This window comes from Molothrus ater, chromosome 1 (assembly GCF_012460135.2).
Source record: "Molothrus ater isolate BHLD 08-10-18 breed brown headed cowbird chromosome 1, BPBGC_Mater_1.1, whole genome shotgun sequence".
Classification (NCBI taxonomy): domain Eukaryota; kingdom Metazoa; phylum Chordata; class Aves; order Passeriformes; family Icteridae; genus Molothrus; species Molothrus ater.
The window spans coordinates 36,460,746-36,476,116 of record NC_050478.2 but is presented as its reverse complement, the minus strand read 5'-3'; the positions used below and the strand labels follow the sequence as shown (position 1 = coordinate 36,476,116).

Below are 15,371 nucleotides of genomic sequence, written 5' to 3'. Positions count from 1 at the left end.
TCTGTGAGCAAGTCGTGGGCTACTAAGACTATCAGATGGCTTCAGCTGTTCTTGAGATTCATTTCAGTAGAAGTTGCAGGAAATATAGGTTTAATTCTTTTATTCAAACTCAGTAGATGGTTTGGGACAATTAATTTCCAATTGTTTCCCAGTAGAGCAGATTTACTTGTATATTAATGAGGCACAGGTGTTAGGCCCCTGGTGCCTGCATGCCTGGGAGGCATATTTAGGTTGTTTATCTAGTCAGCCATAGGTACTGCAAGGTACTCAAGCTTGCCTTTAACAGTTTATACAGTGAGGCTTTTTAATTTTTTGATGTTTTTTTAAATTTCCTAGCACCTGTTAAAATTTTAAAACTGATCATGTAGAAAGAAGTAGGAGTGATTTCAATAGTAAATAGCACTAAATGTTAAAGAAAGTCATCTTCTATGATGCTTAACTGCCCAGCTTGACATTAAGAAGAAAAGAAGGTTCATTTAAGCAAATACGTCATGTGAAGAGCTAATACAGTCAACAGTGTACTTTTCTGTTGCATACTTTTGGAATAGGTACTTCTTTGTCTACAGCTGAAACATGAATGTGCTTATATTAATATTCATTTTTCTTGTTTATTCACTGAACTGCAGTACCAACATTTTAGAGGAAATGGAATAGCCTCCATAGACATTATGAATTTCAGTAGCTGGCATAATTATAGCGATCTACATATTCATTAAATCCAAAGAAGAAATGTGTCCAAAAAAACAGCCATGCGTTTAGAAGTGGTACACAACTAAATATATACATTTTAAAAAGTTGCTTTCCTCTGCTTATCCAAAATTGTATAGTGTCATATAGTCCTTAAATCAGCTAAGGCTTTTTTTTTTTGTTTAAATGTTCATTCCTTTTGCTTTTGCAGTAAAGAATGGGAAGAACTATTTGTAAACAACAATTACTTGGCAACCATACGGCTGAAGGGGATTAATGGGCAGCTGAGAAGCAGCAGGTTCCGTAGTGTTTGCTGGAAGGTAAGAAGAGAAAATATTTATTTACAGTTTGTGGTTGCAATATATCAACACATTACCTGATGCGCTGGAAGATTATTGATGCAAAGAATCATGAATTTTCCAAGAGACTTCATCCCAATGTTTTCCTACTCGTTTTTATAATTCATTGGACATTTGCTAACCACATCAAATTGCTTTAAAGCTGAATTGCAGGTAATAGCAAAAGAATCCTAGGAAAGTGTATCTTTGTGCTGGTGATATGTTTAGAATTGAGTGCCACACAGCCATCTTTCCTCTCAGTATCTGTGCAGGAAAGTCATGCACTGGAAATAGATAGGAAGTTAGTCTAAAAAATTATGGTTTTGTGGAATTTGGTACTGCTTTAAAATCATTCTGATGCTTCTGCTAGTTGATTTTCCCAGTGAAATGAGAAAGTGAAGATCAATCCCTCTTGTAAGGACTGGATGAAGAGGGAAGCAAGGTCTTCCAAAAGCAAAATAGCTCCTTGGGAGTTATTTGTTGGGTTTTTTTGAAGTAGCAGGGGAAGGAAGAGAGAATGAAAGCAAGGTAATACGGAGTAGCTCTCTAAAGTCCAAACAAATTTTTTGCAATGACATCGAGTCTTCTGTTGTGCACTAACTTGGATAATAGAGAAAAATTTTTCCAGTAGAGTTACTGTGTGTTAATGCCGATCATTTAAATTACCTCATTTGGAATTTCTGAGCCATCATTTTGGCACAGAGACCTATAAAAAGAAATTTAAAATACTCCTTATATATGAATGAAAGAAAGTTTGAAAATTGAAGTATATGTAGCATTGAACTAGTTTAAAGTTAATGAAAATATTTTATTCAGCAAGCCCAGTGAATATATGCCACCTGCATTGTTTTACCAGTTTGCTTCTTTTAAGTCTCTAAATTAGGAGGCCATAACTCAAAACCCTCAACTAACACAAACAACAAGTCCTTCCCTGTCTACCAATTAAACCAAGGAGTGGTTTTATTTTAGAAATAAGGCAAGGTTTATTTGCTTGTCCCAATATACATTAGGGCTCTGTTGTTGAATTCTGAAATTTTCTTTTTTTTATAGTAATTTAAGAATGATTTGTCAGTACTTCTGTTTTTCAGAATTACTGTTTCTTAACACTTTACAATGTGCAAATAAAAACATTGAAAAAGGAAGAAAATACTGGGGTTTTTCCTTGCTTCAAATGCAAATAAATAGTATTTTGCACTGCATGTTTCTTTCTAAACCTTTTCAAAGAGACGTGAAAAAATGGAGATGTGGGCATTCTCAAGGACTTTCTGCAAAACTGCCTCTCTTAACTGTCTTGCAGAATTCCAGAGCATGTTGCATTTCTTACATTGGGTATATGCCTCAGTGCTTAGGTCCTGCTCTGCATTTGTGTTTTGTTTTAAGCATGTTGCATTAGATCATCAGTGTTACATAAATAGCTTCGAGTTTTGTATATTTCTTTTCACATCTTTCCATATTGTTTCTGCCTTGGAAGTCACCATCAACTTTACTGTAGCTGTAACAGTTTACAAAGCTTGAGTTCATGGCTTAGTTGACTTAAATGCTTAATTTTGCCCTATAGAACTGCTGTTGTTCCTAGCTATTTATTTATGGACTAGAAAGCACTAAAACCAGAAATATTTATAGCTCTTTTCTTTCTCTTTCTTTCTGGGGTGGTTTATGCTGTCTGATAGGATTTATATGGAAAGCTATGTAAAACTGATGGAACTTAATGAATTTATTTTGTTTTGCTAATAGTTATTTCTGGACGTTCTACCGCAAGATAGAAGTCAATGGATTAAAACCACTTCAGACTTAAGAACTTCTTACAGTAAGATCAAAGAAATTGTAAGTTGGTACAAAATAGGTTCTCATACTTTGGCATAGATATTAACACTTATAGCATAACAGGAGAGGATTTGATTTTTTTTTCCCTGTTTTTACCTAGCACATTACAAACCCTCGGAAAGCAGGACAGCAAGATCTGATAATCAACAACCCACTCTCTCAGGATGAGGGGGTAAGTTAACCCAACACATGCTACTCAAATTCTCATCTTCGTGATACTGACACAAGTGAGTTCTTGCTGAAGTAGGCAAAAGCAGGTGCTAAAATCTCCCTCCTAAATGTCCAAACTGACTTGTGTTAAGAGCTGTTCCATACCTTCTGCTGGACAACTGGAAATGCTCATTTCCAGGTTCGTAGTCTGATTTTCAGGGCTTAATTCAGGGAAGGCTGTGGTAAAAAAAAAATCAGTGCTGGACTATATTTAACTGATATGCTTTTTTATCACTGTATGTTTTCATTTTATACATCAAATGGCTCTAGTTTAAGGAGTGTTCAGTGGCTCTAGTTTAAGGAGTGTTCAGTGGCTCTAGCTTAAGGAATGTTCAAATAGTCCATATGAGGTGAATGCTGTTAACAGAACAATGAAGTACCCTCCTCTGGGAGATTGTTCAGCCTTGGACATCTTTTTTTACTACATTTTGTTATACCTGAAAAGCTTTTAAGAATTTTATAGCACATATCTTTATGCTTTACTATTAATTATGTTACCATTGTTACCATCAAAATTCTTTTTTTTTACTATTTTTAAAATAACTTAATGCCATGAAAATAAGTTGTTTGGCTGCACTTAATAGATTTACACCTGAAAAGACTGTGTCAAATATCTCTGGTGATATTACTCCTGTTTTGTTTTAGTGATGAAGCCCATACTTCATCTCTAGAGTGGTACTGTGCTCCTTATGTAATTTAGAAGGAGAGAGCTCTGCAGCTGTTATGACTGTGCACATCATCAAACTATTCTTGCATCCATCTGGACAGAAAGTTGTGTCAAATGTAAAAGATTTAAAGCATTTCTGCTGTAGTTTGTGATTATACACAGTAGCTCAACCTGCTTTCTGCCTGTGGTGTCTTTCAGATATAGAAAACAAAGGTTAACGTGTCAGAATATGTGGCAGGAGATTAATCTCTAAAACAAAGCCACTGACCAAATCAGGCATAGGACTGAAGAACAAAGTGCCTTTGAGCCTCTGCTGTGACTGAATGTTACACCCATTTTGTGTCCTGATTTTTCCTTCCTTTCGCAATCCAGCTTCTGTTTGTAACCTCTGTTCTGATGGGCCAGGGTGGGAGCAGGGACAGGGGAGTTCAAAATGTGGTCTAGCTGCATGAAAAGAGTTGTGAATTAAAAACATACAGTGAGTACTCACTGTATGTAAGACATTATCAAAGATAAAAATATTTTTGAAGTCTAGGTTTTTTCCCAAGTTGTAGCACAAATATAGCAACTAATTAACATGGGGTTTTGTTACTTTACTTCCCTCCCTATAGATAGCATTAATTTACTTTCTCTTTTATTTCTGTGGAGCATAAGCCACCATGGCAAAGAATTGCTTACCAGGAGGCCAGAAATTTTTTTTGTCTCCACTATAACAAACTAAATTACTCCCAAACAACTTCTTATTATGGATATTGCTGCAACTTCCAATAAAGTCCATACATCCATAAAAGAGGTATGGTACACTCCAGTGATACAGACCTTTTTCCTCATGTGAACAACTGGATTTTTTCCAGTTGAATTGCTGGTTCTGATAAGTTTGTCCTTACTCTGCCATTCTAAATATTCTTCCAGGAACCCAAACAAGTAACTCATAAACCTGCAGCCATCCAGTGAGCAAATGCCATGAGCCTAGGACAAGGATCCAGGAATTTGAATGCTTTTATTACTGATCTAAACTGACTTTCTCAGATATGTTTTGCTGATCACCAATATTCTTTATCTCCAATAAAATACTGATATACCTGTCTACCGGGAATGTTGAGCATTAATTTGTCAATATTTGTACAGTGCTTTGCAGTACTTTGTAGTTTATAAGCCTTAAGTATTAGTAGAAGTCTTGGTTTCATACAATTATTTTTTCTTATTTCAGAGTCTTTGGAATAAATTTTTCCAGGATAAAGAGCTTCGAGCAATGATTGAACAAGATGTGACGAGAACGTATGTAGATCTTTAAGAGAAATTTCTATATATAAATTTATATTCTGCATTTTTATGTGGTATATATTATACTGTGTTTTCTTGACTTTGGTTAGTGTAAATGTCAGGTTTATTGAACATGAATGTGTGGAAACATACATTAAATGTATAAAAATACAACTTACATGGAGTAAAAAATGAGACAATTTAGCTGAACATTAAATCCTGGAGATTTGTTGGTATCATTGAAGAAAAGCTCTTCTAAATTAAGATATTAGGAGGTGTACTACTTGTGAAATTTAATGTAGTTTTCTGTATGAAGCAAAGAGAACATAAGAGAAGCTGAAAGGTCTTTTAACTAAATTATGATCATAATGAAAGATCGAACAGATTACTTTTCTAATTCTCAACACTTAATACAATCAATAATAAAAAAGCAGTTTGTAATTAGTAAGGGAAATGTCACTCGTATGGAAGTTGAGACATTCTATTTTTATTTATCACTATTCTAGCTTTATTTGTCATATATGCCTTTTAAAATTTGTCCTGATATTACTATGATTATGTTTTCATCTTCTTGGCCCTTAGGTCATTCCTGTTTAGAAACTTGTTTGAGTTAGAACACTCAGTTCCTGAAAATATTTCTTTTCAGAGTGCAAGCATTGAGTAATGTGTAAATATAATTAAATTCAATTACTGGTTTGCTACCATGTGATATTTTACTGTATTGCAAATATTTTTCTTTATAACTTGAAAAAAGTGACGATAGTCGTAGATTCTGCAAATCCCAGGCTTACACATTTTCATTTACAGGAACCAAGTCATGCAGAAGAAATCATTGCAGTCTTGTTTTTGATTATTTTACATGTCCGTCCCTAGACCCATTCTTGAATGTATTTTGCCATGAGATGTATAATTAAAATCTGAGTATACTTTCATGTGCATTCTCACAACAGATGGTATTTTTTGTTTGTTAAAGGAAACAGTTCAGGATGTTCTAAGATTAAAATATATATGTATCTAAACTATAATTGGAGAATGAAAAGTTTTATGGAGGTTATGGTGGATGTAAGATTATTATTTAAATATATATGTATATACACACAAATTCCAGGCTCTCACTGTGGCAAATGGCAAAGTAATATTCACTAATATCAGTAATAGTGACTAAAGAAATTTTTATTAATGCATTTATACAAAATGACATCAACCTGAAACAACAGTAGTGTATATTGTGTCATCAAGAACAAAATAAGTCAAGCAATGAAAAAACAAAATTTATCTGTGACATGAATGCATTTGATAAGCTACATGCATTTTATATGTACATTTTTTGTCTAATCATAAAACATAGTATGCATTTTTACATATTCTTATGTATCTATTTATAAACTATAACTATTTTAAGAAGCAGTAAGTTCTTCATTCTGTGGCTTTAGAATGTAAAAACCCTCTCTTTTTTTTTACATTCTTTAAATAAATCCCTGGAGTTAGAATTTTAAAAGTTTAAAATTCATCATTAGTTTACAATGCTTTTTATTAAAGGTTAAAATAATTATTGTATTCAATTTCCATAATCACTACTTCCTAGCTGCTATTTCTTATTTAATGAATGTTTTTATATTCTTCGTCATCTAGTTCAGTCCTCCATCATCCCACTGCATCAAGTGTATAATGCTGTAGAGAGTGATACTAACTGCACACAGAGTAGCAAACCAGAGTTCCAGCTATCAAAGCAGTAAAAAAATTACTCTATAATGCTCTTGTTAGAATTCCCTGAAGTGTGGCAACAATAAACAAGAGAAGCAGCTAGAATTAGGTTCCTAAAATTGGTATTGTTTTAAACTCTTTTTAAACTTCAGGATTTTGCTGTCTGAAGGCAGCTGTAATAAGTTTGTTCATATGTGTTTGTGTGTTTGTTCCTATGCATTTTGAGAATCCTTATCTCACCTAATTATTGGGTCTGTGAAGCCTAAATACTCTCAGCTGGGTTAATCATGCTGTAGAGTCTGTGTACCTGTAGAGCTCTAGGACACAAATCATCTCTTCCTAAAGCGTAAATACAGTTTTTGTCTGATGAAACACACTGGAGAGGTACAGTTTTCTTCAGTAATTATAAAAGGCTCCTAGCTCACCAGTATCTAAAAAAACTTCAGTTTCCTAAAGTCAGGTGTAGAAATCCAGTCCATAATGTCTACATAAAAATAACAACTTCCAATATTTGCAAGTAGGAAAGGATATTGTTAAGTTAGTCCCAACTCATTAGTGATCAATGTTTTCAATTTTTTTTTTAATATTCTGCAGGAATAGAAATCAGCAGATTGGTAGATGCAAAAGCATTCAACACAAATTAAAATACCAGGTTACTTGTTGGCATCACAGTGTACATCTAGTGTTGCAAATGGCTAGATTTCATTACCCTCTTTCTCTCTCCAGTATTTTAAGATAATAAAATGCCTAGGGGGCATTCCCTGTAGACAGATCAAGTCAATATCTTCTCTTTTGTAGTAGTACTTTTATATATCAGTCTACTTAGTTTCTGCTTCAGGAGTAACAGTTACAGTTTAGGATGATGGAAGGAGCTGTGAAGATGAGTAGTGGTGGTTGCTGGGGTTCCAAACTCTCCATCCCCCAAATAAGAATAAATTACTTTAAAATTTGCCAACATCAAAACAGCAGTGGAAAAGCCACTGGAGAGCTACATCTTTCCTAAGCATGTGGAAGAGATGGTTAGGAACAGCAATCCATTGATTATGATCCCCATCTCTGTCTGCTGCCACATTTGTTTTGTGCATCCATTTATTTGTTTACTAGCCTGGTTCTTCAAATTTCTGTGTCAAGTTCTGGCTGCCTCTGATGCAGGTGCCCCTAAATCAGCTAAAGGAGTATTTTAAAAAGCTATATCTGGCTCACACTGGTCTTCACTTGTAGAAAGCAGGGATCTGAATGCACCATTGTTTCATTGTAGAGTTGTGGTAAAACAGTGTAGGAAAATTCCTGTGTCCTTAATGCAGGCTTTCTTAGAGATGTAATTAAATGTAATAGTCTCATGTTCATGAAAAGTATTCTTACCTTGCTGATTTGAGGATACTGTATTTCTTAAAACAGAGCTTTAATCATAAAATGACATTTTCCATAAAAATCCACCCTGAACTGATAGTTCCCTCATGATCTCTTCTATTTACATTTACTATAATTAATACTTCAGCCAGCTTATTCCTGAGTTCATTATTATCCTTTCTGTTACAATCTCTGCTATTACTAGATCCTCACAGATATCTCTGTGTATTTTTGAGTTTTCTTTGTTAGTCTTCTGTTCCTAAACTTCATAGGGCAGGCCTGAATAACAGTCCTTCAGAAATAATCTCTTCAAACCCCTAAATTATGTCGATTGCCATCTGCTATAATGCACTTTTGGTCTCAGCTGTGTCCTTCCTTTACAGTAATGTGATTAGTACAAGTGCATACAAGTTTCCAAATGTTGGTCTTACCATTACCTCCAGCAGGTGCCAGGAAAACATTACACCTCTCATCCCAGTGCCTCTCTCAGGACTTCAGCATCACTGTGTTTAAGCTACAGTGTCTTCTCTGCCTTGGCTCTTGATTCAGCTCCTTCTTCCAAGGACTTCAAAGCACTTTCCTAGCCCTAATTAGTTCTGTTTCTGTGCTTGCCTCTCATCATCTCTGTGAGATGACCACAGTGATTAGCAATGTTAATAGTCTTATCTGAAGAAATTTTTTCTAATTTCCTATATTGTTTCTCTGTGACAGGCTTTACAATAGCCTTAAATACATCTGGTCTAAAGTATAACATTGTAGCTCAGACCTGGGAAACTTGTTTGAAGAAATCTTATTTCAAACCATCTGATTTAATTCTAAAACTGACTATAATACAATCTTATTTCAGCACTCTAGCTTGAGGCCTACTTTTGTTGTCTTTTTTAAGTATTCTTCTGTTTTTCTTTGTCCAACTTTACCATTTCCTTTCTTTTTAGTATTCTACCTTTTCAGATTTTATTTTTTTGCTATGTATTTTATATTGCTCTGTATGGCTGTGGAGCAATGTGGTTTGGGGCATTTGCTTTATGAAACATTTTTTGCCATCTAGTTACTTCTTCAGTAGCAATGAAAACACCTTTGCTTGTGCACTTATTCTAATTTTAACTAGGTCCTGCATAACTATTCTATTTCCTGCCTCCAACAGTCAAGGAGCAGGATGCACAGGTGAGAGTTGCTTCAGAGGAGTTACAGACTGGTAATATTTATATTTTCCAGTATGCACGTAACAGGATTTTTCCAGAAGCCTTTTTTCCTTATTCTCACACATGTTCCACTTCATTCTGGTTCACTTAGGGTATTTACCCATGCAGGTTATTTTATAACTGTAAGTTTATTTGTAATAGCTGTTAAAGACAGTGAGATGTCTAATTGTGTTGTATTGCAACAGATACCAATAAGATATTCTCAATCTTAGGATACTGGTTTTCATGTCAATTATGAGATATTTAAATAATCTTGCCATTAAATGATAATATTTTTTTCTAATATTAAAGAAATACAGAACCCTTGTGTATGCATGTCATCTGACATACTCTAATCCATTCTTCCATTTCTTCCATTGTATTTCATTCTTGCAGATGTCTAGCTTTAATGAGATTAAAAGGGATTAGTTATTGAAATATAACTGTGATATCATCATACCTGTGTAGCAGACTGGTGCATATTAAAGAACAGTGTTCATCATTTTGGTTGCAAAACAAATGTAACAAGTAGTTAGAAGTATGTAACTCTAGCAGCACAGAGTGGTGGGAAAGCAGACAAGGGAGATGCTCTTACCTAAAAACTCTTTTAGAAGACCAGCAACTGGCATTCTGTGCACTCTATTGTTCACTCTTGCTGTATTGCTTCATTTTCAGCTTTCCTGAAATGCAGTATTTCCAGCAAGAGAATGTAAGGAAAATTCTTACAGATGTTCTGTTCTGCTACGCCAGAGAAAATGAGCAGTTGCTTTATAAACAGGTAATGAAAATACTGTACAGGTGGCATTCATTGACTCAACATTTTCTATATGGATTGACAATAACGTAGCTCTGTTGTATCTGGAGTTGTATCATAATGCTGAAGTAATCAAAGAGCTGCTTGTCAGCTGGTTGGTAAGTAAGCTCATTGAATAACATATGCTTTCTCCTCATAACACAGTACCTTAAGTTGTTTTCTTTAAGGTTGCTAAGTTTTCTGACTTCAAATTTCTTTATAAACATCTTTTTCTTTGTCATTGGTTAAGAAAGAAAAAAACCAAATAAAGACTTTCTCTGCTTAGATAAAGAAAATACAGAGCAGGATCTAAAAAGGTACTGAATAAACAAAAAGCATAGTGATTTCTGAAATTTATACCAAGTTTACTATTTTAAGTTTTATGTAATATTTTAAGTTCTTCCCCAAAGTGCTAAAGCCATGCAGTATGTTAGCAAAAAGATCTTCATCTAACTTTGTCGCATCCAAGAGCAATGCAGCTGACAAAATCCTCTTAAATGAAGGATAAGTAAGTTTTGCAGAGTTACTTGAAGAAGAGTCTGTTCAAACCATTTTTGATAAAATGGTAAAGAAAGCCGAAGTTGCACTAAGTCTGCATCCACAGAGTTAGTGAGTTAATTAATTCAGCATTTGTTCTGAAAGTTTTGAAGTAACTATAAACATGATATTGTATTCATATAGAAAGACCAATATGCAGAGTATCAACTGAAGCATTGTATTTGTTTCTTCACACAGTTATCTGTAGGCTGAGTAGAGACTGACAAACCGAGGGACACTCTGTGTGCTTGGACAAAGGATAAACTGTAGAGGAGCCAACGTTTAGGTAGATAGGAAATTTGTCACGGCAAAAATACAGAGATTCAGTAAATGAAGATTTTTATAAAACAATATGTGCTTTCAGGCATGGTCGGTGACCACCCTGTCCTCAAGCCAGGGAATAGGGTTGTTTCATGGAAACAAAGGGCATAAGAGTTGAAAGAACACTTACGCCTGAAGAACTTCTTAGGGATTATTTAAAAAAATGGACTATATAGGTATCAAATATATGAAACGTTATTTCTCATGTTTGACAGTGAGCAAGGAATAGTCTTGTATAAGAACAATAAAAATGAGATCTAGGAGCTGTGTTTTGAAGGGCACTGCTAAAAAAATACTTAGCAGTATTCAGCCTCCTCTTTCTAGTGAATATAGGCCAGAGTACTGATGATAGCGAAATGGAAGAACACATTTGAGCTAATTTAGTCTATCATTTATTGAACAAGAATATTATTTTACTCTTTGATATGACTTAAAAGGACTTAATTACCCTCTGCTCATATTTAAAATCCTCTTGATTCCTTAGCAAGAAATAATACCTTTCTATATAGGGATGGAATATTTAGCCAGATCAAATTTAAAAAAAAAAAAGCACTGCGTTTCATCACAAGCTGTTAAAGCTATTATTTTCTACTAGGTGACACCCCGTTTAACATAGACCATATTGTTAATAGTTATGGGATTTTATTGAATTAATGAGACTGTTATCATGTAGTAGAATGTCTTGCTGAGTTAATTGAAACTGCAGAGATTATATAAATGGTATTAATGAACTTTGACTGCCTGATGCCTCAGCTTTAATAAAGACTGCTTGGTGGGCTAAATGAACATAGGCAGATAAAAGAACAGGTTCAATTTTGTGAGCCTACAGGCTGTTGACAAAGAAAACTTCTTTACCTCTGTTTTCAACTAGTGTGCATCAGTAGTATGGTATTTCCAGGAAGGGATTGCTACAGGATTAAGAGCAGAGGAAGTGCAGAAAATTAAACTAATTTGGATCATGAAAAACTGTTGATTTAACCTCTCGAAGTGTGTTCAGTATATCACCCAAGTCTTGCAGTGCTGTGCCATGTCCACAAAACAGTAAATTATAGTGGTTTTCCTCTCTTGTTGTGGACATGTGTTACTTTTATTAGGAGCTATGTTTTTTCTTACCTCCTTTTAAAAGGGTGGGTTTGTTTGGTTGGATTTCTTTAAAAATAATGCTCCTTTTAGCTTGTTAGTAAGATCCTCCTTTTTAGTCCCCATGCTCCTCTCTTGCTAGAGAACATTTTTTTCATGACCATCATTACCCTTCTCTGAATTAGCTGAAAAGAAATGGTTTATAGTCAACAGGATATGTTTTTTCCTTCTTTTATCGAATACCTAGCTAGTATTCAATAAAAGAAGGAAAAAACATATCCTGACATAGTGTTTTTACCAGACTCATGCCCCACTTCCCATAATAATAATTTTCACTACAGCAAAGCCTAGCATATTTTTGAGAAAATAATGAAGGTTACCATTAATTTACCAGTAGCAGGTAATCTCCAAGTTGTTGTCTCCACAGTGACCTGAATACAAAGCCTGGATTAAGAAGCTTGTCTTCATATGCAGTTTCCATCATGGGGACTGGTCCTGTTGTCATCCATGAGAATTCCTCTGTCTTATTTGTATGACCACATACAAAAGATACAATTGCCATTGGAATGATAAAACTTGGCCAGTTAATGAAGACTGATTTTTTTGTCTGTCAGCATCTGTCCCTACCCAATGTTATCTTCCAAAATATTTGGAAGAAGTTGTAGATCCTTGACAATTTGCATACTTACAACATTCTATTGAAACTACTACATAGCATCAGCATTACAAGAAGCAATCAATAATGTTTGTTTAATATGCATATATGCATGCAAGTTGTCTTTGTTGTAGGATTTCTGGGTTTTTTGGCCAGTGTGGAGGAACATTTTATTTGATGAGGAAAAATATATTTGTATCCCTGGTATAATGGAGTAGAATGTTGTGGAGCTGTATTACAGTTTTTAAACACAGAATCTTCCCTAGGATCACTGAATTTTTAAATAGCAGCTGTAAATGTAAAATCTAAAGAGCATAGTGTATTGTACTTAAGAAAATGTAGAAGCTACCCGTAGAGCTCTTCTGTAAGACTGGTGACAAAATTCTGGTCCTAGTTACACTGAAAGGAAATAGTGAAAATTAAGCTAAATCGCTAGGCTAACTATTTTTTGTTCATGATTTGATTGCCCTTAGAAAAGTCAATATAATTTTGAAATACATTGATTCACTTGTCATTGTAAGAATGCTATAATTTTGGTTTTCTTTCTAAACCATAGACTGTATTATGAAATCAATATTTTGTTGTAGCTGGGAACTGTCATAAAATTATCTGAGCTCTGTCAACTTATTTATTAACACTAAAGAGTTTTAGTAAACTGTAGCATTGAAAAAATATGTGTATGCATATTACACTGGTAGCTTTTCTTGCCAAGCTAAAAATCTCTAAACATTTGAAGTACTCTTGTAACTGAAAGATCAGAGGTATCTTTTTGAAATCCTGATATTTCATCATCTGTTTGTTTTGGTTTTGTTATATGTGGGCAGCCACATTATGATTCTATTTTATTATGGAGTTGATATATTATTATGTTGGAAGAATGTGTGATGTGCTTTTATCTTTCATAACTAATTCTTATTTTATGTCCTCCTTCTTTTTCTTCTGCTTATATGTTTACAGCTTAGGTGGTAGGTTTTTTAGATAGTCAAGTTTTCTGGCATTTCCATTTCTCCTATTTCATGTTTAGTATATCAGAATAAAAGATTAGATGTGGAACTGTTAATTAAGCAAGGCCCGTATGTGTGAAAGTATAACCCTGGTTATTTCAATCTTTTTGCCACTTATATATTGTCTAATCCTGACCTTTCTCCTTTGATATGACCATAATATTTTAAGAAATCTAAACTTGACAATTTGTAATCTAACCCATTTGTGGTGTTTTACATCAGCTTCTGAAATCAAATGGCTATATTTGGTTTATTCTGTTCTTCCGAACTGAATTTCTCATTAGGCTTCATCTTTTAAATTAGCCCCTAAAGGTTCAGAAATAGGAAGGGAAAGAAAACATCTGAACTTCAGCCCTGCCATTGAGGCTCTAACAGTCATCTCAGTCCTGAAAAAATTACAATTAAATTTCCTAGGATTTTTGTTGATGGCATACAGAGAGATCATCAAAACTATTGTCAAAAACTGCATCCAAGCATACTCAAAATAGTGATGTAGAGAAGGTTTCCACATCTACCTCTCAGGTCAGTTGGGACTACTTAAGGAAAATCCCCATTACCTCCAATACAAGTTTAAGGGTTTTGGTAGTTAGTGGATGTGTTCATTCCAAATGTAGCTGATAAGATAACTTACTGGTGTTGAACGCTTCTCAGGTGCTGCGTGGAATATCAGCTGAGGTACCAGCAAAGCAGCAGGGCAGCTCGCAAGCATGTAACACTTCCAGTGTTCATGTCTGTCCATCACTGAGGGGACTGGAAAAGCAAGTGCAGAGGCTTCCTACCTTGGAGCTGCACCCATTAAAAGTAGAACAGCTCAGGTGACCCATCAGCTGTCATGACTCCTGACAGCAACCTGAAATATTGATGTGCTTGTGGACCAGCGCTAGTGCTCCTTCTGCAGCAGGATAGATTAAATAGTCTACCTGGAACCCCTGTCTGCCCAGAGCACTCCCCTGAGTGGGGGCTGAGGCTCCACTAGATGAAATAGTTGCACCCTTGAACTGGAGCAGTCCTGGCAGCAGGTTCTTCTTCCGACAGCTGGGCAAGGACTCCATCCAGAGCCCTCCAGGGGTAGCCTGGGCACTTGGCATCAAACCCCCTGCTGTAACTGGTAGTTTTAGGCAGAGGTCAGGAATTCCCTCCCCTTAGAGTGATCTGTGTGTCCAGAGGCAGACAGACAGATCTCCATCCTTCATCCCACATCCCTTCCATCACCAAAGAACTCCCTTCCCTTCTTGGGGCTGATGCCTCCCCCAGCCTAGGGCCTTTGTAGCTCCTACCTGCTGTCCTAGTCCCAACACTGGGATCCCAACTCTCCTGGGTGGCCCAGCCATGCTTCTGACTCCAGCCCAAGCCCTCAACTGCCCACCCATGTTTTTTGTTTGGATTCCTGCCTATTTCTGTTTTTTCTGTATCTTAATATAGATTACATATATAAGTAGTACTCTGCAGTGGAACAGTACCAGGTCTTCTATGCATGGTGTTTAATGAGTTTATTTTGAATATTGACATAACAACTTATAAAAAACTGAAAGAGAACTGAAAAACCCCAAAACCTCATTTTAATTCTTATGTCTTTAGAAATTAAAGTTTTGTTTTCTTTCCAAATAGCTACCCTTTTCTCCTTTGGAGCCTACTGTAACACTTTTATCTATGGTTTTGGAACATCACAAAATACAAAATAATTTTACATTTTGCAATTTTTCTCTATTGCAGATCTCTGTACTGTAGATCATTATTATAATTATCATAAATAAAAT

The 15,371-nt window shown here is 35.2% G+C and overlaps 1 protein-coding gene across 6 annotated transcripts in view; it reads left to right on the top strand.

The window, feature by feature from the left end:
- The window catches only part of TBC1D5 (TBC1 domain family member 5), a 318,136-nt gene that overhangs the window by 173,789 nt on the left and 128,976 nt on the right, over window positions 1-15,371 (top strand). For all 6 annotated transcript variants that reach the window (XM_054514222.1, XM_036401348.2, XM_036401369.2 and 3 more), the window contains 5 exons: window positions 899-1,007; window positions 2,760-2,849; window positions 2,950-3,021; window positions 4,937-5,004; window positions 9,900-10,002. In XM_054514222.1, coding sequence (XP_054370197.1) covers window positions 899-1,007; window positions 2,760-2,849; window positions 2,950-3,021; window positions 4,937-5,004; window positions 9,900-10,002 — 442 coding nt within the window. The remainder of the gene's footprint in view (window positions 1-898; window positions 1,008-2,759; window positions 2,850-2,949; window positions 3,022-4,936; window positions 5,005-9,899; window positions 10,003-15,371) is intronic.